Raw genomic sequence first — 27999 nt, 5'->3', positions numbered from 1 at the left:
ATCTTGGGTTGAAGGGTAGTCACCTAACACCAGGTCAGTTTACCTCCCTACCCAATCTCTAAAAATTAAAAACACACTGTATTTTCTTCATCTCTCTTCCCACTGCCACAGACCTGGTTTATTTCTTTTCTGTATTTTGTACTTGTCTCCTAGGGAGACATCCCGTCTAGCCTCTTGCACACTGATTTTCCTAAAGAACAGGCCTAATCAGCTCACTCTTTCATTTAAAAAACAAAATAAAAACCCCCAAGCTTCCAAATGCTTATTTCAAAAGGCAGCTGGGCCTCCCATTAGCTGCCTCCCAACTCTTTTCCAAACTTCATGCTTCTTCTCTTTTGACTTTCCTACATCCACCTGTGCTCCAACCAAACAGAGACGCCCAGTCCTCTCCTCCCCCTCTGGCTCCACAGCCAACATCTCCCTTCTCAGGACCCTTGCTGCTGCTCCGTGGACCCATCCCCTCTAATACATCATGGAGGCCTACTTGTCTTTCAAAGGCCAGTGAGCCCAGCACTGTCCCCGTGGCTTTGCAGGAAGTATTCTCTCTCCTGCTGAACTGCTGGAGCCTCTCCTTGTCACCCCTCTTGACTATTTCAACTGCAAGTTCCATTATTTTGGTAAGTCCTTTATATTACATCTTAACAAGTTCCTTGGGACAAAGCTGGTTTTAGTTTTTAGTCTTCACGTGACCAGGCCCAGCATCTTATTATGTGTCTGAAGTTCATGCTGAATCAAAGCTCTCTCACAATAATCTCACTTGCTCTTTTCATAGCCAGGCTATTCTTTCTCCATTTGCACTAGAGTTCCCATACATAGGGTGATGGGTATAAAAGGAAAGAAAACAGGAAAAACTAGAAGTGTAAAGACAAGTCCTGTTTTGTGGTCTTTCCTCTGCCTCTTCCCAGCATTTATCGAGGGCTTACTAAGACAAATGGGGTCTGTGGCTGCCTTTAGATGACCTTCCGTGGCCATTAAGACAATACCCCGAGAAAGACAGACCATCTGGGCCTGGGCTCCAGGGACTGTGAGCCAGCCAGGCACAGGAGGTGTTCCTCAGGAGGTTGATGACAGATAAAAGTCTTTGCCAGTAAATTTACTGACCAAACTTTCATCAATGATAAAATGAGATTACTAGAAAGAGCATGAAAATAAATACTAGTGGCAAAATGTTATATTTCCAGCACCAAAGCAGTGAAATATATATCCATCAATGACGAGAAAGTTAACTGGGTTCATATCAGGGAGACAGGAAATGAGTATCTGTCAACAATAAAGTGTTATGAGCTCAATATTTGTAATGATTAAGTAGCTGTAGACCATTTTTCATGATCATATGTCGAATTTGTTTTAGAAGTCTTTAAAGGAGCCAAAATTTATGCTGGAGAGTAATTACGATGGTCTGGGACTTTTAAGAAAGCGAAAAAGGAGAAATTTCTAAGATAATGCTACTATGATTAAAATTATTGTAAGTTTATTTAATAAAATGTTTATATAATTCCTATGACCTTACTTTAGAAGCATTTTCTAACTTCTTTGTTACTCAGAGAAGAAATAAGGTAGAAATCTGAAAATTCCCTTTGTTTTAAGCCTTTAAACTGGCCAAAAAATACACATAACTCACTCTGATGTAGTGTGTGCATGCGCATATTTGTATGCAAATATACTCCAATATCTAAAGAAATTATTCAAAGACATATAAGAAGTACCCACCAAAGTGACAATATCACATGCTTTTTATCGTGTTTCCTATGAAGTTAGACACAATCTTGAGTAAAAACAACAAAAACCACCACAAGGACAGCACATATGCAAAAATTCCAGACAAAAATTGGTATGCTAATATGTGTTTTGACCAAGAACTCTAACTTGAGTAAACTGTTATAATTAATAATAGGCCACAATTAATAACTGCATCATTAGCAATACCAATAATACATTATACAGATTAAACTGAACATCAATTACAGTGCTAGGGTGATGTATGGCTTGGATGTTTACTGGAGGAAATGGGAAAACTCATCAGAGATCCTGACAGATGTGTTGAACACATGTCATTTATTAACTCCCAGGCAGGTGCCAGGCTGATTTTCAAAGATGTTTCTCAGAGATAGTCGCTCACTCTTCAAAATGAAAACAATATGTGGAAGAAAACTTATGTGGCTTCACCTTCCCTTGCCAACTGCTCCATATTTTTCCAACTTCATAGCAAGTGTCTGAAAAAGGTACTCAATGAGATCATCTATCATCCCTCTAGATAGAGTTCTGCTAAAGTGCATCGTCTTGGGCTCCCTTGAGAACCGGTATAACTGAAGGACGAGCACAAAGAGAGGTGCTCACATCAACACCAAGGACAGTGAGGAGGGGCGATGGAGCCCCATTGGCCAGGACAACAAAGGGGAGCCTGGCGCTTTATTCCGTGCTCTGGGCCACAGGGAGGTGCAGAATAGGTTAGACACTGCTCTGGGCTATTACAGCTTCAAATAAAGCAGCTGTCTTTGAAACTGTGGTGATTTTTTTTTTTTTCATCACTAGCATCATCACCATGGTCACCACTAGCAAGAGAATATAGCTTATATTCTGATGCACCTATATCTCAAAGGCAGGCAAGTGGGAAATACCACCCATGGGGGAACTCATCACAGATCTCGACATATAAGAAAATAATCAGATTCCTCCCACACTCTGGGGCTCTTGGAGACCCCAGCAGCCACATGGTATTCATGTAAATAATACCCTACCTAGCATCAAGAAAGCCATTCATTTTCTGGGAAGTTCAATTTTGCATTCAAGCTTGGGAAGAGCAGTGGCCTGGATTAATTACCATGGGCTTCTGAAAGTCCTAGGAGGCATAAACAATCCTTTATCAGGACAACAGTGAGTAACAAAGTCATGACAGAAAGTTACGAGCAACTGCCAACTCCTCTGCCTTGGCCCTGACTCAGCTGGTGAAAGGCCTTTTATATATGTCATTGGGGTAATTCTTCCACTGCCCCCACTGGGGTTAAGAAGCAGTATTCTCCATGTTTTATAGACATGGAAGCCGAGACTTGGAATTTAAGAGATTTGCCCAAGAAGTCTGAACTCACGACCTTGTATCTCAAGCAGATACTTTCTGAATTAGGTGTGTGGGATCCATACTTTCCCTGAGAACTGCCCTATTGAATCCAGGACAAAGACTCTGAGGCCCAGATTCCTGTCTGACATGTTTGAAAACAGCCCTAGGAAGAGTGCCAGGTGGTTCAGAAGATGAAGTTCAGAAGTATAGAAGATGACCTGGAGTCTAAACTCTAGGGCTTTCCCTGCTCCCTCCAAGCTGGTCAAAGGGAAGCCGTGACTCTTACAATGAGCCACCATTTGTCCCCAAGAGTCAGGCGGGCAAGGACAAGCAGGAGCCTTATCCTAAGTGGTCGATCATTGGCTTTAAATTTCTTTGAAGTCTGTTGCTTGATTTTTTTGAATATAGCACATAAACGTTGCCTGTTCCTCCATGATACACTGATGTTTAATACAAACAATGTTTGAAATGGTTTACCATCAAGGAAAGTGGTACCTTCCCCCCGAACCCGGTACCGCCCCCTTCTAGGGGCTTCTCCAGTGGCTCAGCAGTAAAGAATCTTCCTGCCAATGCAGGAGATGTAAGTTCAATCCCTGGGTTGGGAAGATCCCCTGGAGAAGGAAATAGCAAACCATTCCAATATTCTTGCCTGGGAAATCCCATGGACAGAGGAGCCTGGCGGGTTACAGTTCATGGGGTCGCAAAGATTCAGACACAACCGAAGCAACTTAGCATGCGTGCATACATGTGGTTCCTAAGCCAGAAAAGCCATGGCTTGAGAAGGAATCAGACATTCAAAGCCAAACCCAAGATTCTCTTACATGAAAATAACGACAATTCTAAAAGCAGTGCATGTGTGTGCCTGTCTGTAGCAGAGGTGGTGGTTAACAGGCTAGAATTTTAGGAGTCAGTCTTTTTATAGACCCCAGGTCTCCCTGTCAGCCCTCTGGAGACACTGATATTGAACAAGTTTTGATACTGATATCATCAAAAGGGTAAATAAGATGAGGCACTTGGATTGAAAGGACTGAGCTTTTTCAATTTTCTGGACTTTCCCTTGATTATCAATACAAGGTCAGCAGAGTATTTAAAACAATAATTCTCTCCCCAGAAAAGAGTTCTGTTTCTCTGAGCTCTACCCTTTAAGCTTTCTGGATTTGCTGCCTCAACATCTGGCTCTGTTAAGACATTGGGGGAAACTCTGACTTCTTTTCCATTCTGACTCAATATATTGGATCACACCCATAAATACTTTAAAAAACCTCTCACAAATACTAAGCATTTTACAGTATTCTAAAAAAGCGTATTTACAAGAGAGACTAGTCCAAAGTCAATCAAAAAGCACAGCAGTAAGACATGGCCCTTTGCCTGCAAATTCTCAATGGAATTCACTGGTTTCTTAGACATGAAGCTGTTGGAGTTTATCTTGATGCCTTCTGTTCTAAATTGTGGTCGTGTTTTTCTAAGGCAAGTGATGGGCTAAAAATGAAAGTAGCACAATTGGTATCTATCAACACGAGTCAATGAACGATTATGATGTTGCCTAGTTCCATGCTAGCCATTGAGGTAAAAGGAAAGACCTGGTAAAACAGCTATTGTCATTTAGCCTTAATAAATATTTTTAAAATATCCAAAGGGAAACTGGGTGTGGGGTATATAGGAACTTTTTATTATCTTTGCAATAATCCTGTAAACCTAAAACTGTTCTTAAAAAAAAAGTTTATTTAAAAAATAAATTAAAATATCCAGGCTTTTTCCATGTTTACTAACATCAAATATGAACCAACATAATTTTACTATAAAATTGATATTATATATTCCTTACAGGAAAGGCAAGAATAATTTAACTCATTAGCATAAAATCTTTCATGCAAAATCCCTATTTTTTAAAACTACAAGCATTGTTTTCTCCCCAGTATTTTGCATCTTTTGCCAAAATTTTCGTTTATTTTAAGCTCAAACCTTTACCTTCAGCATTCATTTTGGATATACATAATGCATGAGATTAATAACAAAATTAAAAGGTAGATTTCCTAAAATATAAATTCCAATTTATGCTTTTCGAGCCAGGAAGCTCTGTGCCTTAAGCAAATAAAAGGCACTTAAATGCATTGCTTTGGTTTCCTTTATCACACTGCTGATGGAAAGAGAAAACACAAAAGGATACTGAAAAATTAAATTGCTCTCTTGCTTTGAAAATCTTTTACATAGAAATTCCAAAGTTTATTTAGTAAAAATGGAAAAAGCAACACTATTTTAGTGCAATATATATCCTTTAAATTATATTATGTTTGAAACCAAATGCTTGACATTTGACTCAGTATTTCCTTACAAAAATGACAAGGAAGAAGGAACAGAATCTCCCATGGCAGTGCTGTATCCTCTCACCATTTTCTTGTAACTATACCATTTTATAGATGAAACTGCCACAGCGAAATGACAAATATAACACATAAAAGAACAAAAAAGGGCAATAAATCACCAGTGACACTACAGCCTATTAAAATGCATTCAGCTGGTGTTGCAGGAAGAATAAAAATCTCCCTTCACTTTACATTCTTCTACCTGAAAAGGAAAGTTTAGAATTCTCAAGCCACACTTCTAAGAGATGCTGAAATTCTAACCAAATTTCTCACATTAACTGTTCACATTGGCCTCCAAAACACACAGCACTGATACCCCTGGTCACTGTTTACTATGAAATGCCCAAGACGGGGCATGTGAATTGCTAATCCCCCATACTGAAACGATACAGAATTGAATAAAGCCAGGACACCTCACCAGCTGGAAAATGGTAGGTCTTATTCAGCCACTATTTCCAATTATCAGCTTAATGAAGAGTTTGGCATTTTAATTCATAAGGAAGTCTAACGAAGGCATTTTCTTTGCTTAATTTTCTCCCAAAACTCCTTCGAAAGGTCAAGTCGAAGCTCCTGAGACTGAAAATGTCTCTGGAATCATATGATACTACATTTTAGAGCACAACTGAGTATATGTGTATGTTAACTTAGTTCATGATGCACTTATTGTGCTACAAAGAGCCCAAGATACTGGTGCATTCATTGAAGTGGGATAATTACTGGACGGCTTATGTCAGTCCTAACAATGATGGTAAATATAAGTAAAGAGTTCACGTTACACTTCCTTGAATTCCCATCTCTTAACACAGAGCTGGTTATACATCAAGCTTTCCAAGGAGGTGAGAGGCTCTTCAGTGTGATGGATGAATGAGAGGACCTCCTTTCCTAAAGCATCGATGGTAGATGCTCAACCCTGCAGCCAAGGGCTTCAGAGACTAAAACACTGAGACTTGCCTCTACCAGAATTAAATAAAAGTGCTGGATGGGAGTCTGGGCATTGGAGGCCCATGGGACACTCTGTACCTCCCTGGTCCTAGACCTGACAGCAGAGACAGGAGATCCTTTGTGGGGGATGTTATTTTTTAAAAAGTGGTGTGGAAATTAGCTCACACCTGTAAGGCAATTACATCTTTTCCAAGTGAATTCATTCTATCAAAAAATGAGAGCTGGTCTCTGAGTGCCCTTCAAGTGCCCAGCTCTGAGTGGCAGGTTGTGGAAAGTATAAAGAGATATAAAATACAGCCCTTGGAGTAGTAGATACAAATATTTCCACACCTGTTTCATAGTAGACACAGGTAACCATCTCCAGTACAACACGTCGTAAGTCTAATGACTGAAATCTTGGAAGGGCCAGGTACAGCTGTCTGCAACTGAAGATAGTGAGATTTTATCTCAGGGCCTGAATATTGCTGAGCTTTATTATCCTTTTTGTTCTTGGCCAGTTTTGATTCATACAAAGACCCCAGTAAATAGCCCTCAAAACACATGAAGTGGAGACCTGGGGCCAGACGCTGAATGAAACCACCCTGTCTTAAAGGTCCACAAAGTGCCCCCATGACCTATGTGAACCTGTGCCTGAAGTTTCTATCACGTCTGCTTTCACGCTGATGATAGAAGATCAATAACCCAGGGCAGGAACTCAGACTGAATTGGCTTCCTGGCATTTAGCTCTTCTAGTCACATCGGCTCAGTCTGCTCTTTTCCTCCACTCCTGCTCACAAAGGGCACCAAGGACCCACTGGCTGGGTCTGAGGCAGAGAAGTGGACAGACGCAGCCTGAGACTGGGAACAAGACTGATAACGCTGGTGTGAGTGGGTCAGCCTCTCCCCAAACAGTGACATGATAGTGAAACCTTTCTATGACTCATACCAAAAGAAATGGCTGATTAAAACTGTGCTTTTGTAAATGGGCTGAAAACCCATGAGTCTATTTTATTTGCAATGGAAAGGGCAACTAAATTAGAAATTTATACTACAGGTGAGAACTGAATATATGACAGTATGGCCTTTCTGTGAGAAAGTAATTGCTTATCTAATGATGAAAGCAGCCTAACTGCTTGTTTCTCTGAAAAAAAGCCGGACCTCCATCCTGAACACACTTCAGGCCAACTCTGGAGTAATTTCTAGGTGGATTCAAGAGCCAAGCAGAGAAAATACCAAAAATTCAGGGTCCCGGCTGGCTGACCTAAAGGATGAGAAGACTTCTCAGGCAGAACAAGCTCTGGAGGGGCCGGCGGGATCGGTGGGCTGGTGTGGTGGGGGAGCCGGCTATGTCGGGGGGCGGGGAGCTTCTGCCACCGCTTAGGCAGGGGGCGGTCACTGAGGGCCAGGTCATGGTACAGAGTCTAGCATGAGTCAGCCTGTTCCTGCTGTTTCTCCAGCAACTCTTGGAAGGACAAGGAGCCAAGAAGGCAGGCTGTGGGGTTACCTTGGGAGTCAGTGAACAGGTGGAGTCGGACCTCTGCCCAGGATCTAGAACAGAAGGTCCTCCATAAACAAACACTGCAGCCTCTTCATTCCTCAGTGGGGACCTGCTTCACTAGCTTCCATGTGTTATGTGTTGTTCAGCTGCTCAGTCATGTCTGATTCTTTGCGACCCCATGGACTGTAGCACACCAGGCTTCCAGGTCCTTCACCATGTCCCTGAGTTAGCTCAAACTCATATCCATTGAGTCGGCTATCTCTCTGTCTCATGTCCATTGAGTCGGCTATCTCTCTGAGTTTGCTCAAACTCATGTCCATTGAGTCGGTGATGCCATCCAACCATCTCATCCTCTGTCGCCCCCTTCTCCTTCTTCCCTCAATCTTTCCCAGCACAATGGTCTTTTCCAATGAGTCAGCTCTTTGCATCAGGTGGCCAAAGTATTGAACCTTTAGCTTCAGCGTCAGTCTTTTCAATGAGTATTCAGGGTTGATTTCCTTTAGGATTGACTGGTTCAATCTCCTTGCTGTCCAAGGGACTCTGAAGAGTCTTCTCCGGCACCACAGTTGAAAAGCATCCATGTGGTACATATGACATTAAAAAAAGATCTCTATCTGCTTTAAGTGTCACATGAAGGAGAAAGAGAAATTCCTTGGGGCTTATTTCATGAGAGCTTTGCTGATATACTGACAAAGATTCTCTCCACGGCCAAAGCCTAGCCAGACTCTTCTGAGTCCCTCTGACACAAAGGAATATGTGTGTCCTGAGGATGATGTCCAGAAAAGGCTGATCACACACTCTCATGTCTTTTTCCATGTGTCACCAGTCCAGTGAGTCACTGATGGTCCCTTGGGAAGGAGAGGGAGTGACAAGGATGCTGCTCTGGGACAAAACCCCAGGAGGCTCCTCTGAGTGTCTTCCCACCAGGACCCCACCTGGGCCCACAGAGACTTGAACAAAGACGAACATAATTTCTAACAGCTCAAGGCTGCATCCCTTGGGAACTCTAGGCCCCTCAAAGTGCCCACCACAGAAACTCAAGGCTGCCCGAAGAACTGACAATGGATTCCAGAGACCCCTGAGGACAGGGTCCCAGCTCCTAGCTTCTGTGCGACGAGAGAAGTCTGACAGACGCCAGTCAGATGGTGCCGGATGGTGTCACATGGACCAGCATTTCATCTCCCTGACCCTACTGAGTCCCCATCACCTGCTCCCCACTCTCTCATTTTCCTTGTAAAGTCCAGTCACCTCTGAGCAAGTCAGACTGGAGCTCAGCTCAGTCCCTTACAAGTTAGTAATTACTGAATAAAATCTGTTTTCACCACTTTGGCTGATGTTGGGCTGTGTTTATCTTTGATAGTACAGGCATCTGGTACATGTACCTTTTTCAAAAACTTCAAATTTTATGTAGAAATAACTGTTGGCTAGTTCTCTATTATATTTAGTACTAATTATATCTAGCAAGTAATTCTCCATGGTCTGACATATCTCAATTGTACTCAAATCCCAGAAGTCACTTTGTTTATAAACACTCTACTATATGGATCTTATCATTTTAAGATGTAGGGCATAAACAAAACAGATGATAAGAAGTATTTGTTGAAGGAACTCATTCTCCACAGCATCTCAGAGCTGACCAGGGTTTTAAATCCTAAACAGAAATATATTAATATAAAATAAACAGCCTAGAGTTATTTATAAAGTAAAGTAAAAAAAAATCTTAAAGAGAAATATCTAGCATGTGTAGTTGTTACTTTCTTCCCAAAGCAGTTCTATATTACAGACAATTAATAAAGGAACTAAGAGAACCAAGTAGAAAGCAGAAGCATTTCCAGTTTCTAGAATTTTCTCTGTGTGCTCTCATTAGAGTATAAATTTTGAGGTAAGACAGGACCTTTATTCCAATTATATATTCTGTTCCCTTTCACAATTCCCTAACTATAGTGGTTTAGTAAAGCGTTTTTTTTTTTTTAACTGTGTGTTATAACCCATTAGTGGGAAATGAAATCAGCTTAGTAGGTAGCAACTAAATTTTTTTTTAATAAAGATGAAACAGAATAAGATAGGACAGAATAGAACAGGTCAGAGTGCAGCTTATCCAGGGAGCGGCACTGGTAGAATGATTTCTAAATCTTTTGCTTCAGTTAAATGTCTGTGTCCGTGTGTATACTGGTGGTGATGTATTCTTACAGTTGATTGAGTCAAAAATGTTTAAGAAACAGTCCCAGCGCGATGCCAGACCAGCATCCTGCATCTGAGCTCCATTCATTTAGTGAATTAAACCAGCTAACTCTCATGGGCTGTTTGGTTGTGTCTGACATGGAGGCCAGTGGGTTGCTGATGTTCTCTGTGCAGAGAAGGAAGGGGGCATACTATATACACTGGGGTGGACCAAGCCAGCATGGATTACATCCCGGGATCCGGGCTGTGGAAGACTCACTGACTTATCACTGTTTCCTCTACCTACAGCATCTGACAGCATTTGTAGCAGCGAAACATCAGCACAATTAAAACAAAACAGACCAGAAAACTGCTGAAGACATCATTCAGAATGCATCCCTTGTGACTTCCTGCTGACTTCTGGAAGGGCCTGCATTGATCTGGTAAACACTGCGTCAGAGATGTGAAAGGTTCAGAAGAGCCCCATGGACCATTTCCTAAGCAACTCAATACCACAAGAAAGACTTGGAAATTCGTGTCCTTTCCCCCCATTGCTACAAAGCCGTTGCCTCTTCTCAACTGTGCAAAAAGCGTGAGAGTCATTTTTCATCCATAAAAGCATGTGTGTGTAGGTTTTGGTGTCACGTGTGCAAATGTGTCTGATGCCAAGAGTCTGGGCAACCCTAGAAAGTAAATGTATTTGTGGGAGTCAGTGCCCTCCCTTGACCTGGCACACAGAAGTTGCTCAGTTAATGTTGATCAGTGATTGAATGAATGAGCTCTCAAGCTTGCAGTACAACTCATGAATAAATCTATTAAAAAAGACAGAGAACACAAGCTACTTGCTATCCAATGGATGGGCTGATGCAAATGGAAAAAGAAAAAAAAAACTAATTGAGCCTGAATTTATCTGGGTAAGAGGAACCATCACCAACAGCAGCAGGAAGTACTCTAAAAAAATGACAAGTGTAGTTTTGCACTAGTTTTGGGGGCTTCTTCCAACACTCCACCATTTTCATCCCTAATAAACCAAAGTAAACGCTGGCGATCACCTGCAGCCCTTAAAAGAATGGCTACCATTATACTTCAGCTACATCTGTTTCCCCTGCAGACTAGTTCCAAAATGATAAGGTGCCCTGGATCTGAAAGCCTTGTGAAAGAGGCTGATTAATGAGGTGTCTTCTTAATCATGCAAGTTTTAGAAAGAACATGATATTCAAAATGTCCCTTACTTCATTCCTAGTAAACAATGGGCTAAACTCAAAGGTAGTGGCTTTGGGGAAAATCTCAAAAAGGGTTATTTAACTGTATTTCCTACAGGTATTGGTTTTACAATAGAGGGGCTGACTTGTTTTTAATGTTTGCTGGCCAGGGACTGGTGCCAACTCGGACAATGGGGAGGTCAGACTTGCTGAAGAGCCCAGATTACCTTCCAGGTGATGGACACTGAACCCTATGCAGAGAACCATGGGCCAGGCCTGACATGTAAAGGTTTTCGGAGGAGAAGATCTATATAAGAAAAGACATGATCCCCTAAGGAAATTTACTGTTGGCAGGCACATGTCACAGATTCAGGATAAGAGCATATCTGCGACCATCAGAACTTCACCCAGTAAAAGAAACCCGCTTAAAAGAAACTTGAAAGCCAGGGCAGCAGAACTGCTAACAAGTTTACAGCTGAAACAGAGGCCTGAAAATATGTATGGAATTACAGCAGGGAAAGAAGTAAAATTATCCTACATTTCTTTAAAAAGCAGTCTATAGTTTTCCTGAGTCTCAGCTGCTTGATTTTCCAAAATACTAAGCTCACAGAACAGTTTAAACCTCCATCAAAAATTCTTAGTATGAGTTAAGCTTTACTTTTTTTCCCCCTGAATGGTAGGGTATATTCCTTAATTTCATACACACGAAACAGTTGCAGGAGTGGGAAATCCTACGGAGAGCAGCTGTGTTTCTTACTCGGCTTGCATCATGCCTACAACTCATGCAATGAACTCCCACACTGGTGATGCTCTGAAAGCACACTTAAGAGTCCTGCCCACGTGATGGTGTTAGAAATCTTGATGATGGCGTGCTTATCTTGCAGGACCAAAGCTGGTCTTCTGGCATGCTCTAACTACTCACCTTTGATGTGCAGGAATCTACCGGATTCCTTTCCTATGTGAGTTTATGTGTTTGTCCACACACCTTTAGAGGGATGGACAAGCTAACTCTTCCTGGTATAAAGAAGCAGGCAGTTCAATTATGCAACTCTCAGCCATTCAATTTTTTAAAAACTTCCATAAATTATTCGGTGCATTTGACTTGCAGATTTGTCTCTGCTGTCTACAAACAGTGTGCTTTGAAACAAGGCTCTGTAAGGAATGCAATCGACTCTGCTCTACTGGTGAGAACTCAAAAAGCCGTCTGAACGGCATCACCCAAACAGTTTCGAGTGGCTTCATTTAATGAAGGCAGACGAGCCTGTGGATTGCTAAATGCGTGTGCAAACTAGACCCTGCAAGGTGAAAACAGACCTCTTATGCTCAAATCTCGATGCCTTTCTAGATTAACGTGGATAACTGGGGAAACACCTTTATGTGTTTTGATAGAGATTGACTTTGATGGCACTGCCATGGCAAATCCAACAAATTTCATTCCGTATAACGTTAAGCTAGAGAGGAGCATACCGACAGACAGACAGACAGACAATGAGGTCATGCTGCGGGGCTGTGCTGGATGCAGGGGACACAAGTGCACACAGAACAATGAGCACACCATGGCATCAACGCGGGCACACGTCGGCACCGAGAGTCGGAGACACTGTCAACGAGCCTTAAAGCGAAGGAGGAGATGCAGAGGGGAGACAAGCTGAGAAAAATGAGCAGGAGATGGGCAAGATGACTCGTCTGTACTTGAACGTCTGACCTGTCAGCTGGTCGTCGCCTGCGGCAGGGGCGATGCGAATATGAGGTGTCGTAAGCTGAGTCACGATTATCGCAGCTATGGCAAAGGAAGATCCCCAGGTCAGCATGCATGAGGGAAGAAAAAGCCAGACTGAAGCTAGGCTAGCAAGGAGAATCTCCATCCGCATATCACATCGTCTCAACTTTCTTCCAACAACAACAAAAAGAGAAGGAAAAGAGAAAACAACCGCAGCGAGCTGTTGAATGTTCTGAATTCGTTTCCCTTAGACAGGCTTTCATCAGGCAGTTAGCTTTCTATATAGTTGCAAGCTTGGGCTGAGATTCTGGTTAAATTGACTATAGGAGAAAATAAAAACAAAAAGTAAAAACATGAACTCTAAAGAAAGAGCTAGACTGAATAGTGTCTTTAACTGCTACTGAGTAGAGGGTAGAAAGATTCATTGCAAATTCTGATGATCCAAACTTGCAGCTTTCAAAATGTATTAGGTTATTTAAAATTCTTCTGCTTAAATCACAATATTTGCTCTTCTTGCTAAAATCCCCTTTGTGGAGAACACTATCTTCCTTCACTAAAAACATTTTTATGTTGAGAAATTTCTCTGATCACTAAATTTTGTGTAGAGCATTTCCATTTAGGAAGTTTATTTTGTCACATGCAGGGAAAGAAAAAAAATGCATCTCAAAACACCAGTTGAAAACAAAAAGACTAATCATAGCCTTTGCTCTAGTTATCATGGTTAACATGTGACCAGAGGTGTGATTAAGAGCCTTGAAGCAGAGCAGGCGGGCTGCTCAGTTTGCCTAAACAGCTCAGCAGCTGAGTTTAAATGGTTAACATTTATGACACATAGATATTGAAAAAAAAATAGAGAAAATTAAAACGTCAGTTCTAACATGATACAGCTGGAAAATGATGCAAAGAAAAAATATTGGAGAATTAAGGACAGGCTTACATGAACGATTACTAATTTACACGGAACAGCCCGGGTGCTGTTAGAAATGTGGCAATGAGTAAGGGACATAGATCATCTACCATCTGCAGACAATTAAACCCAAAACTGCCAGTGCATAATATTTGAAATATCCCTCTGCACTGTTCAACTAGTGCTTCTCCTTATAACCAAACAGCAGCAGCCACTGGCTTTAAAAGTGTATCATCGTCTTTCACGTGTTATTAATGAAAACTTTTTAGTGTTGCTCAGTGATATGAATAAACTTAACAGTTTGGTCAGAGAAGGGAGAACTCTCAAAGTATTACAAAGAAATTTTTTTTTTGGTTTGACACAGCATGAGACTTTGTGTACTGATGTAATGAATTGCAAATAGTAAAATGATATTTCTAAGACTTGTGACAAAGTTGGTAATAATTCCAAGTTTATACACAGAACACTTGCTTGGTCATAGATACTGGTGTTCAACCAACATTCCTGTGAGGTTTTCCATTAACTACAGGAAAATCTGACCCACTCTACTTCTAAGAAAAATTATATTGTATCCATAAAAACTGAACATATGTCTGATACTGAAATTAGTAAACAATAGTGAACAAAAAGATTTTTGAGAGGACCTATGTCAGGCAGCCACGCATTCACAACTCGAAGGTAAGCTGAAGCCTGTGGCTCAAAACTCAAATGGAAAAGTCCAGGATTTTCTATCTGATTATGTTCTGCTTTGTAAAATGTTCCTTTGTGATGATTATTCTTAGTTATAAGGGATGTCTTGATTTTATTACAAATTACTATAAAATAGGGGTAAGCCAGCCCGCTGCTTGCCTTTGCAAATAAAGTTTTATTGGCACAAGGCCATGTTCCTTGTTGACCCATGATGATGGCTGCTCATGCACGTCAGAGGCAAGGTTGAGGGGCTGAAATGGAGATGCTGTGGGTTGGTCAGGAAGCCTAAGATATTTACTGGCTACTCTTTACAGGAAAACTGGCTGTGCTATGTCTTAAATACCAAAAGAATGCACTGTAGAAGAGAATACTGCTAAATCCCGGTGCCTTAAAGATGGCATCCGGTGCTGATAAACCTAGGGTCTCCTTTAGGGACAAAGGTGCACACAGCACAGTAAACATCACACTGGTGTGTCAGTTACTGGTGGTGGAGTCTTCTGGAATTTGATGAGCCGCCAAACTACGTTCTATATAACTCCAGGGTTCCTTGAGAAGTGAGTTTGGGTCAAATAAAGTTAGAAACTTTTGGGTTGAACAAAGCTATAAACAGGTTTCTTTTTTCTAGGAACTTCTTGGGACCCTTAATACACTCAAGACATACATTATGAAGACTGTTTCAGACTGAGAAAAGGAAATATTTTCTCTGTAAAACACAGAGCAGCAAATGTGTATCATATTTACGTTCTATTTCTAAATCCATAGCTAAATGCTAGCAGATTAGCATACATGAGCAGCCTTGCTATATAATTTGTTTTCTCGCGTGTTGAATATGAGTAATTAAAAGGAATCTTAATTAGCTTTACATCTCGACAGACATTCTTTTCAGTTCTTTTTTTCACTGTACTTTCATTCTGTAGCACTGTGGCCTAGAAAGGATGGCATTTTTTTGAACAAAACAGTGAACAGAAAAACAGTCTAGAGGAACTTCTCAAAGAGCCTAGTGATTAAAAAAAGAAACATTCACATTTCTGAATATAGTTAGAAATTGTATGAGGACAATAGAAATCCTTCAAAGTTTCCTGAAGGTCTCCCAGCAAAGCACATTGCCATACAAATGTAAGTGAAAGACTACACTTAGAAACAGTGAAGCATTTGTGCACAGAAAATTCACCTTTAAAATATGACATTAAAATAATGGTTTTGTTTTCTTTTTCTTTAGGGTTTATATCTGACTACTATAATACTTTTGGAAAGAATTCAGCATATGTTTTCATGCAGTTTTTGTCTTGATTTCTAGCTATACTGCTGTTATTCAAATCACAGCAAGGACAGGAAGACAAATGACACCCTCCCCCAAACACCAAAAACAAACAAAAAACCTCCAAATTTTTATTAACTCAAAATCTTTAAAATTTAAAAAGTGATACATTTATACTTGGATATACATCTATACTTAGAAGTCTTCTAGATTACACTCTGCCTGATACAATAGGCCCTCAAATATTTTTCATCCTCTTAAATTTGCTGAGGCTTGTTTTGAGTCCTTGAACATGCTCAATCTTAGAGCATGTTCCATGTGCACTTGAAAAGAATGTGTACTCTGTACTCTGGTTTTCCGGATATTTCCTGAAGATATCGATTAAGTCTAACTGTCCTATTGTATCATTTAGGATCTCTATTGCCTTATCAATTCTCTGTCTGGAAGATTTGTCCATTGATTTGAATGGGGTGTTAAAGTCTCCTACTCCTGTTTTATTCCCATCAATTTCTCCCTTTATGTCTGCTAGTATATGTTTTATGTATTTAGGTGCTTCTATATTAGGGGCCTATAAGTTGACAACTATAATATCCTCTTCCTGTATTGATACTTTAATTATTACACATATCCCTCTTTATTTTTCTTTATAGACTTTGTTTCAAAGTCTATTTTGTCTGATATGAGCACTGCGACCCTCCCACTCTCTTGTCATTTCTGTTTGCATGAAGTATCTTTTTCTGTCTCCTCACTTACAGTCTATGTGTGTCCTCTGGATGCTTGGGGCTGGTGCAATGGGACGACCCAGAGGGATGGTATGGGGAGGGAGGAGGGAGGAGGGTTCAGGATGGGGAACACATGTATACCTGTGGCAGATTCATTTTGATATATGGCAAAACCAATACAATATTGTAAAGTTAAAAAATAAAATAAAATTTAAAAAAATAAAAAAATAAGAAGTATAACAAGTTTCCAAATGTATATATTGTCAAGGAGAACCATAGCTGGCATCATGTCATGGAAAACATTATTTTATGGGAGATTAAGGCAAAGTATACAGTTTAAACTAATTATTGTATCAGTTGCAATGACTATACCTCATTTAAGACAAAAATTCTAACTGACTAACAAAACAGATTTTTACTTTTAAGTGTATCCTCTCAGTTTAGAATTATCAACAAAGTCTTCCAAAATTAGCAGAAAGGAGTTTCCACCCTACTAGTTACTATAAGGCAGCCATAAGGGATGTACACTGATTCCTAAGACACAGTTGGATCAAGTGGTCTTAAAAAGAATTCAACTATAAACATGTGAATGTGATTAAAAATAAAAAATAAAAACTAGGAAAATTTCTATGTATTCTACCATAAAGATTAAAAAGAATTCTATGAATTGGGGGACTAACCCTCAAACATCAAGTATTAATATAGTGTCATCATACAATGTCTTTTTAATGTAAGAGACAGAATATTCCGGAAAGAGTTTGCCTATAGCTAATAATCAAAATAAAGCTACATATACTTATGAGGAAATTAGATATATACATTAAAGGAGGATACATAAAAATGCAGATGATTCTTCAATATATAAAGACATGTAATAACACATCTTAGGTATTTTCCTGTGTCCAGTTTTTACGAGGCTTTATATTTGAGATAACTAGTACCAAAACATACCCTTGAAATATGATTAAAATAATCACTACATTAAATTTCAAATTATCATGAAATACATCTTTAAGAGACATATCTGTGTTTGAAATTACAAATTAGTTCCTTGTGGGAAAAAAATCTACTTCCATACTTGCTCTATAAAGATACATGTCAACAGTTGTTTTATGAGAACACTGAAATCTTTGTAAATTCAAAATGCTGCTTAGGATAGTGGTTTAGTGTCTGAAAATTCAGTTAAGCCACTATACTGTCAGCAATATGTGGCAGGAACAGTCAAAACATCTGAACTCTTTTAAATTTCAAACATCTTTACAATATGGTGTCAGTAACATTATCAGACCTGCCTGTTTCTGTTTTGACTGGTCAAGACAGAATAGCTTCCTTCATTGCAAAATCAATTTTAGTATCAATCAGAAAAAATTATCTGATTATAAAGGTGAGGAAACATTAGATGGTGCAGTAAAGGAAGGTTGCTGAATCTGTAACGTAGAAATTAATGAAGTAAAATAGTACCAAACATTGTAGTTTCACCTACAGGAGTGTATTTCCCAAGGTCCCCTCCTTGGTGATGATTTTATGAACAGGAATAACAACGGGATGCAATGAATATTAGAATCTATTTCCCTCTTTCTCCCCAAAGTTTATTTGATAGAATGAGTTTGTTGCTGTGTAAATGTTTGCAAATTGACTCAGAAAATCTGAGCGGGGAAATATTTAGTCAATCAGGTCATCTGATTGCTTAATCATCCTTTGGTGAATTGAAAAACAAATTACAATATTGATTAAATCTAGTTGATGATGGAAGAAAACCATCCAAATCACCATCTAATTCAATCTATTGTGAAAACAGCAAACATCAGATTTCCATATTTACTAGTGTGTTATTTATATAATTACCTAACTATGCAAATGAACAAGATAGCAGATATTTTGTTGTTTTGAGTCAACTGGGCACTGACTCAGTTTTAGTAAAAATGAGGACAGATACTCATACACTGCAAAAGCACAAGTGGCCAGAGGATCTGCCGGGTGAAAGCCAGGAGATACAGGGAAACTGGTGTAGGAGTCCAAACACTTGGGATCAAGCCTTGACCCACAGATTATTAGATGAGTGTCAATGGCAGGTCAATTCGTCTCCCCAAATATGCATTTTTTTCATCTCAGAAAAATAGCAATTTGTGTCTCTGTTTTCACAGTAATTTAGAAGAAATAAATGAGAACATGCATATGAAAGCAATTTTAACTTTCAGCTGTGACATGAAAGGCAAGGCATTATAAATTAGGCATTCTGGAACTGGGTTTTCAGAATTCAGTAAAGCAATCTGAGCATGGGTCATGATCTGGAGGCCTAAGACGGTCAACACCTCACACAAAGGCCTTATCATTCTGTAATAATTAATAGTTAAAAGTGAATTACAATTTAGAAAACACATCAATGTCTGTAGCTCCATTTTTTAAAAATGAATTTATCCCTACAAATAAAGGCTCTTAATCAAGTATAATATGATATAAAGAATTGAGTATTTTAAAATCAATATAAGGAGATTCTTGGAAATAGAGCCATGAGCCCATGAGGACAAAGAAAATATAAATGAGCTAAGTACATCCCACAAGGCCTGACACATAATATGAAACCAAGAATATCTGTCAAGTCAATGGGATAAAGAGGTCATGTATCTTCAGGACATGAGAATTTTGAAAATGCTGATGGGCACCTGTAATCTATTTAAACTCTGTTGCCTGAACGCCAAACGACAAAAACAACAAGATGTTTTCATCCAACAGAAGTCATCAAGGCAGTCCCTGTGATCTGACGAAACCTGGGGCTTTCTGCCGTCCTTTCTAAATTCAGCCTCACAGCACTTGCTCATTGTCCTCATGTCCCGTCTAATGATTTGAAAGAGTGTATTTAACTACAAGTGTTAATGTATGCTGCCTTGTTCTCATGTAGCTTTGGACATTTCTAAAGGCATTTATACACTTCCACGGGATGGTTAAAAGCACACTGCAAGGTTGACAAGATGAGGTCACAGCCTGTATACACACACACACACACACTCCTGCAGTCTCTTCTTTAGGAGGTGCAGAGCTTATGCCGATTGACCCTAATCTACATCTCTTTCTTGATCACATTTTTTCAGGATTATAACCAGGCCTGGGAAACAGAAGGTCCACAGTAACATCTCCTGGTCCCTGGGTTGAGAGAGACACATGTCACCAGAGAAAAGAGCCCAAGCAGACTGTGTTTTACAGATTATAACTAGATAATTGCTTTAAAGGGCTTTCCTGGTGGCTCAACATTAAAGACTCTGCCTGCCAATGCAGGACACTTTGGTTTCATCCTTTGGTTGGAAAGGTATCCTGGAGAAGGGAATGGCAGCCCACTCTAGTATTCTTGCCTGGAGAATCCCATGGACAGAGGAGCCTGGCAGGCTACAGCCCATGGGGTTGCAAAAGAGTCGGACACAACTTAGCGACTAAACAACAAATTGCTTTAAAACAGCTGGAGGTAATTTACTGTCCTGCATCTGAGGTTCACTAAACACAGTATTACAAGGTAGGGTACTGTGGTTTAAAACACAGATAGGCAATCATATAAAAAGTAATTCTATTTTAATAGAATTTTTAAAAAGATAACCACTGAAAACTGCTTTGAAACACAGCAATATGACTTCTTGTTTGAAAAAAAAATCTACATGAAACATAGTTCACTGCCATACAATCCTAGTACATACACGGGAACACACACGTCCAACACACTTCTTTCAGTGACGTGAACATTTCAAGAAGTTTTGAAATACCATCTAAAATTGGAGAGGACAGAAACCAGAACAACCCACAGTTTCAACCTACCTTTTGTGGCCACTTGGACACAGTCTATTTTGGTTTCCTGTGTTAAATAAAGAGGGGAGAAAAATCACTATTCATGTTTTCTGTGAAACCAATAAAATCTCTGCAGTTCTCCTTAAACACAGATAAGGGGAGGTCTCATTGTTCCAAGTGTGGCATTAATCACACGTGATTACTACCTGGACCACACGTGATTACTACCTGGACCATGCTCTGATACATTTTCTGGCTCCAGGGATGCTGGTGGTGGTGCCTGTGGGCATCTGTCAGCAGGCAGTGGGGAGGAGCTATGCACAGAACTGCCTCTGCCTGGTGGGGGCCCCAAACTCCCTTCTCCAGACCCCTCACCGACTCCCTGTGCAAACACTCGTGGGGAAAACCTGTCTCCCTGATTCTCACTGGGCAAAGGTAGCGGGAAAAACCACTGTTGAGTCTGAAAAAGTCACCCTTTTCTCTAGGGAGACTTTCTTGTCTCGTGAGAGCTCTGGGTCGGTCTAAACAGGAAAGGGAAGAAAAATTCAAAAACAACTTGATAGTTTGTATTTTGTTTTCATTTTATCTTTCTAAAGCTGTTTTTTTTCTTAGGAAAGAAAAAAAAAAAGATAACTAATTTAGTCCCAGCTATAGGAAGCATAAACTCTTGTGGCACCAAAGAAATGGGACAGAATATGCTGAAAAGACAGATGCTGTGAATCTCACAAAATTGTAAATGAGCTGAACGTACGTGCTGGAGCTGTGCTGTTTTCCTGTAAAATGGTAAGCTAAGCAGAATTACTAGCCAACTTTTGGTAACGAGTAAAAACTGAAAATAAGAACCATCCCATTGACAATATATTCTTCCTACTGAAACCATGTACGAATATATTTGTTTCTTCCTAGGAATTTCTCCAGGTGAAAATAATTTTTAAAAAGAGAGAATAAAACACATTTATTCCAAGTAAAAACACACAAAAGCATGACTTCCCTTCTTACGACTACAATACGTGATTTGACTGTGTTCACATTAATAATCCTGAACAGCCTAAGCAAACAGCCATTTATAAAACTTACCCCATTGGCTCTACTAGCTGCTTGGAAGTAAATTCTGTAGCTTTTATGGGGAAGGAGAGGGGTGTTCCAGTACCCGTTGTAAGTCTTATTATCACCAATAGTAAAGGGCTGAGCCGCTTGGAGGCTGTTGGCTGGGAATTCTGCAGCGAAGTAGTACTGGGAATTCAGTATGGAGGCGTTCTGGAAGTGGATGGGCACCGGGTAGCATTTTAAGATTTCTGTGGTCTTTTTCGTTCTTCGAGGACGCTCTTCCTCGACCACTATTTGGTAGACACTAGAAAAAAAGAGAGTATTCTCAGTGACGGCTTAGGAAAACAGAGCCGAACCCCTTTTGTTCAACTGCACGGACCCATAGGACACGCCAGATAAACAGCAAACTGGACAGAGTTAGAAATAAGGGCTTAGTGCCTAGTGGACATGGACTCCACACTTGCTCTGTGAAAGAGACAGAAAGTGCTTAGAGTTCTTCCACAGAGCTCTCTAACCCTGAATAAGACAATTTCTGGAAGGAAATAAAATTCACCATAGTTAAAACATTTTTATATAGCAATTTCTGCCGTTGATGTGAGCAGAACACCAAGACAATGTCCCTCTTATACGGTATCGAAGATGAATTTGTAGAAAATGAACTCGGTTCAACCAATCAATGAAACTATATTAGCTGTAAGTTCATTGAAAAAGGTAACATAATATTTTCTTCAGTGACATCTGTATGAACACCTGTGAATTTTTACCAGGTCACAAGATACAAGGTGTGATGATTCAGGCTAACCAAGGTGTAACTTCCATATATATATATATATTTTTTTAATCTATTTTTAATTGGAGGATAATTGCTTAACAATATTGTTTTGGTTTCTGCCATCCATCAACATGAATCAGCCATAGGTATACATATGTCCCTTCCTTCTTGAACCTCCCTCCCATCTCCCACCCAATCCTGCCCCTCTAGGTTATCACAGAGCACCAGATTTGAGCTCCCTGTGTCATACAGCAAATTTCCACTGGCTATCTATTTTACACATGGTAATGTACATGTTTCCATGCTACTCTCTCAATTCGTCCCACCCTCTCATTCCTCCACTATGTCCACAAGTCTGCTCTCTATGTCTGCATCTCCACTGCTGCCCTGCAGACAGGTTCATCAGTACCATCTTTCTATATTCCACATATATTAAGCTAATTGAAGAAGACACATGCATTCCAATGTTCACTGCAGCACTGTTTACAATAGTTAGGACATGGGAGCAACCTAGATGTCCATCAACAGATGAATGGATAAAGAAGTTGTGGTACATATACACAAGGGAATATTACTCAGCCATAAAAAGGAACCCATATTTTCTTATATTCCTTTGCATTCACTGTATTCAGTCAGTGGAAAGACAGGACATTAGGAACGCAGAAAAAAAGGCATTTGCATTTCAAAAGCCAACAACTTGGAGTCAAAAGCAGTTTCTAAGAGGAAATCATGAACAGGGTATTCGAATTACATATAAAGATAAGATGGGGCTGAGTATCCTCAGAAGATGCTGTGAGTTCAGATGTCCCCTGGGAGGACTGGGTCTCCTGGTTCCTACCCACCTTTCTCTCCACACCCCTTTTCAACGTTTGTGAAATTTGAATTAGCCTTAGGAGAATGGGAGAGACCTTGAAGGGATGGATTTCTTTACTGAGAGGCATACATTTACTAGAATGATGAACTTCTGTGCAGTTCGGTTGGAGAAAAAAAATGATTCTAATACAGAGAAACCTTGGCAGCAGTTTTGAAAAACTGAATCCAGATTAGATTGCAAGTTCTTCTGACAAGGAGATGTATCTTTTTCTTACTTTATCAGAAAAGCACCGCGACTCCCCGAGCACAAGTCTGTAATTCTGGGGTTGCTCAGCATGGACACTCGTTTAAGCTGGGGAAACAGAACAGGAGGGAGGTGCTTTCCATCCCCACCAGCTGGAGTCAGCGAGGGGAGGTCTCTCTCCATGCTCCTGTCCCTGTGAACTTTGGATCTGCACCTGGTGAATCTCCTGTTTCTGGAAGTATAACCACTTAGCACATTCTATTACAGCCATGCCATGCAGTAGCCGTTCAGTTTGTAATTCTGTTTTAATAAAAATTGATGGTTGTAGAACATGAGACTGCTCACTAGGCAGGGGGTCCAGGATTATAGTGTAATGATAAAGGGCTTTCTGAACAGGGAGGTAAACTCAGAAAAGAAAATAGGACTCTTTCTAACCTCAAGACTTTTTACCGTCCTGCAGGATGTTCCGCCAAACCCTGTGGTGTTCTCACCTGCAGGATGGATGCAACCTGCAAGGAAGAAGTTAGGGAGGACCTTCCTATAGGGCTCAGGGACAAGGAACACAGACAGAGGTGAAAGGGGACTTTGACTTCACACCCCCTTCTCTTTGACCTCTTACATCTACAGTCAGATGTGGCAATTATAATACATCTGCCAAGTTCTTGGACACTTCTCCACCAAGTATGGGATTGGCTAACCTTGATAATGGCATGCAACCAACAGAACGTAACAGAAGGACAATGTGCAACTCTCAAGGCTTCAGTCAGAGAAGTGCAAACATCACTGAGAAACTGTGACTCTTCTGCAGGGCCTGATGTTGGGGTGGCCGACACTGGCACGCACACCATTTAAGCTCTATTCCTAATTCTGCTAAAACTTGGCTTCTAAATTAATGTCTTTGGATCTTATTTTTTTTCTGATGAAATGAGAGCATCAGATGGATCTCCAAGGTACATTTTATATTTTTTATTCAGCATACAAGGACTACTCTTGCAAGATGGACAAATCAAAAAATAATTCATTGCTTTGCAAAGACATTCTCCATTAAATAACTTTTAACATTGGCTTTCTTCTATTAGAAATCTTTTCCAATTTATTTGATATATGACATGATGTTCCAAATTCCACTTTAAAAACAACTTCTTGGAAGTCTAGTATACTATAATAGATAATGTAGATATATGAAGATTTATGCAAAGAAAAAAATTGTAGAAATTATTTCATACAGGAAATACTACCCCAGGTGCCTTGCATATGTAGGTTTTATTTTCGGGTTTTACTAAAAAGAAAACTGAGGTTCAGAGGTGAAGTGCCCATTCTCTTTGGGGCACATAGTTAAGTAATAGTTGACGTGGTCTCCTGACCATCAGACGAGACAGTCATTTCTGTATCTTGTGAGACTTAGAATGAAGTGGGCCATGAAGTATATATTTTTGAAAACATAACATAATCCAGAAGTAATTTCTACTTTATGTACCTTATATGTAATACATAGGGAGGAAATATACTGATAATTGCTAATAATATGCTTTGCTTTGCTAAAATCTAATACTAAGCCTATTTTGGATTCATTTCCTAAATATACAAGGACAGAGAGAGGAGGAAATTACTAAGGAGAAGTTCTGTGATAAGATAATGCTGGTTAGATTGCAAGTCTATGCTGTACGACCCACAAATAAACAAGAACTGGAGAGAATCAGAAGTTGCATCTCTGTTTCTTCTCCCCCCTCTTCCATCACCTCCACTTCTCACTTTTCATCCGTTTCCACCTCTCACCTTTGCTAGTTTTCCCCAATGCTACTATTTTATTAATTCAACAAATATTTTTTGAGCCCCTAGTATGTGCCAGGCACTGCCCTGTTTTAACTTGAACAATATATTTGACACTCCCTAAGGCTTCCCAGGTGGCTAAGCAGTAAAGAATCCACCTGCCAATATAGGAGACACGGGTTTGATCCATGGGTTGGGAATATCCTCTGGAGAAGGGAATGGCAATCCACCCCAGTTTTCTTGCCTGGAGAATCCCATAGACAGAGGAGCCTGGTGGGCTACATTCTGTGGCGTCTCAAAGAGTTGGACACGACTTAGTGACTACACAACAACAAGAGAAAGACAGTTTCGTTTTGGAATTGAAATGCCATCTAAGGGAATATGAATGAAAAAAATTAATTTTTCCAATGAGCAAGTTTATGAGGATCATATGAAAATTCAAGGACTAAATGATTATTTAATGGGCTTGATTTTAGCCAGTCGGCATGTTAGGCCATACACTGTACTCCAGAAATATTACTTCTTAAATAGCCACCATCTACTCATCTTCAGATATATTAAAGGAAGAAATAAGTAGACCAGAGCAATTTCAAACCCAGAATGTCTTTTCATCCTTGCTCCAAAGACAAATTAGATTTGCAAGCATCCAGACCTCAAATCTATTTGCTCTTTAATAATTTAAGCACTGAAAGGTCAGGCAGCTCTTTTCTCTCCCCCTCTATCAAAGTCCAGGCGCTAATGAAAAATGGCCAAGTCCCTTCTCTTGCCCAGTGGCCACACGCTGCTGGCCCCCGGTTGGAAATTAACACAGTATTGACAGCCAGGTCAACAGTACCTCGACAGAACTCGATGACTGATATGTTTTTCTTTTGCACAAATAACATCATCCCCACTGATGATTTTCATAAGAACTTTCCCATCACAAGTGTTAGCTAAAAAGCAGCTTTGAAAATCTCACTGTTTGAATGCTTCTCCTTAAAGGATGATTGGGAAAAAAGGGAAATTCTCAAGGATGGTAAACCAAATAGAAGTTTCTAGCTTAGTGAGCTGAATTAGAATTCTATTACCTTTTTAATGTATTAATCATATTCCTTTTGTTTATCAGTCACACCATTGCCAGCCTTCTTCCACCACTATTCTTGAATTTAAAGTAACACAAAACTTTTCTGCAGCATTTGCAATATGAAAGCACAATCCATTGTGAGGATTAATCTGCCAAAAATGTGACATCATTATATCCAAACTTTCTTATGGAATGAGATTTAAAATTTAATTGATGCTAGGCTTTCCTACAACAAAACTCTAAGCCTCTTAGAAGGAGAATAAGAAATCTGCATTTATACAGAATAGCCCTTGAAGTATAACCTAGGAAAGAACATCTGAACATCTTTCATGGACTTTGTTAAACATAAAAGTTCAAATGCGATGAAATGGTTTTGGTATTTTCTAACTTTGAAGAGGTTGAGGATAAGCCTGCTGCAGGTGTGAGATTGGCTTTAAAATGTGTGTCGTAATTCTTTTCAAGATTAAGCCTTTAGTTGCAAGGCCATTCTTTTTACCTACTTATTCTGTTCCTTATCAGCATAAAATATTGAAAGGTTATCCAACTAGATGGACTTTCGTGGTGGCTCAGATGGTAAAGAATCCACCTGCACTGGAGGAGACCTGGGTTCGATCCCTGGGTTGGGAAGATCCCCTGGAGAAGGGAAAGGCTACCCACTCCAGTATTTCTTGCCTGGAGAATTCCATGGACAGAGCCTGGTGAGCTACAGTCCATGGGGTCACAAAGAGTTGGACATGACTGAATGACTAACACTTTCACTATCCACCTAGATAGCAGAATGTTGGGTGAAGAGGAGAGATGAGGGGAGTAAAGTCCTGATCTATTTCATTGTTGCTTCTGCTAATCCTTTAAAGTTGGTGTTTCTCATCATGTCAAAGGCTTAGAATAGTGTTCATTTTGTAACACTTAATAGTAACTTTAACTTGATTTGCAATTTTTGATCAAAGCCATCTATTTTCTCTTTTCAAAAAAGAATAGACGGGGAGGAAAAGAGGGAGAAGGGGTGATGTTTGGAAACAGTAACAGAGAAATTTACAATACCATGTGTAAAATAGATAGCCAATGGGAATTTGCTGTATGACTCAGGGAGCTCAAACAGGGGCTCTGTGACAGGCTGAAGGGTGGGATGGGGAGGGAGATGGGAGATAGGTCCAGGAGCGAGGGGACATGGGTGTACCTATGGCTGATTCTTATTGATGTATGACAGAAAACCACAAAAGGGTAAAGCAATTACCCTTCAATTAAAAATTTAAAAAAGAATAGAATCTAATATCAATAGCTTCTTGAAGATTAACTCTTTGGGGGTGAGGGAAAATGAAAATATAAATTATCTGCAAAATGGGTAAGAGAAATGTGTAATTCAGGTTTATTTATGCAATAACACAGACTGCATTTCCTTCCTGTTCTTTTCCCAGTCATTTCCTTTCCCCAAACCTGCGAGCATTTACTGAAATGACACCCTGAAGATCAGAACGACCTGGCTCAACTGAACAACATTTTAAAAATATTGCCACCAGTTGAAAATTAGGGGGAAAAAAAGGTCAGTTCAGTAAGGTCAATGTGTTTATCATCATGCCTAGGATCCATGTAACATGGGAGCTGAGAGCAGCTGAACGAGCATGTCCTGCTTATTGACTCACAAATGAGGTCTAGTCACAGTTTTCCACGGACAGTGGACCCTGGGTAACACTGTGCAGCATAAACTGATCCATGGGGTCGAGTATTCTGTGTTGGCCACTTCCATTTCTCTTTGTCCTGCTCTGTTCTAGATAAGACTGGCCATCTACTGCTGTGGCACACTTGCAGGGTACCACAAATAAAACTGATGTTCTTGCAGCTGTAATTCATCATCAGGAGCTTGCCTGGCATCCCTAAGTTCCTTCTGTACTGAATGTGTGTGCACGTGTGTGTGTGTGCATGTGTGCCTGAGCATGTAGTCCCATATCATACTGTTCTGCTAGTTAGTGATAAATCTGATATCATAAAATATTAATTATAGCTGAAAGGTTGGGCGAGAAATATG

The 27999-nt window shown here is 40.0% G+C and overlaps 1 protein-coding gene across 7 annotated transcripts in view; it reads right to left on the bottom strand.

Annotated features, from left to right (window-relative positions):
• PTPRM (protein tyrosine phosphatase receptor type M) overlaps positions 1 to 27999 on the bottom strand; it is a 661836-nt gene that overhangs the window by 223157 nt on the left and 410680 nt on the right. For 6 of the 7 annotated variants that reach the window (XM_055559596.1, XM_055559598.1, XM_055559597.1 and 3 more), the window contains exons 12-13: positions 21345 to 21618; positions 20298 to 20334 (exon numbers count right to left, since the gene is read on the bottom strand). In XM_055559596.1, the coding sequence (XP_055415571.1) occupies positions 20298 to 20334; positions 21345 to 21618 (311 nt within the window). Of the gene's footprint in view, positions 1 to 12904; positions 12980 to 20297; positions 20335 to 21344; positions 21619 to 27999 lie in introns of all 7 variants that reach the window. The other variant, XM_055559603.1, reaches the window with a different exon arrangement.

The sequence above is a fragment of the Bubalus kerabau genome, chromosome 21, assembly GCF_029407905.1.
Source record: "Bubalus kerabau isolate K-KA32 ecotype Philippines breed swamp buffalo chromosome 21, PCC_UOA_SB_1v2, whole genome shotgun sequence".
NCBI lineage: Eukaryota > Metazoa > Chordata > Mammalia > Artiodactyla > Bovidae > Bubalus > Bubalus kerabau.
This window is presented reverse-complemented; position numbering and strand designations above follow the sequence as displayed.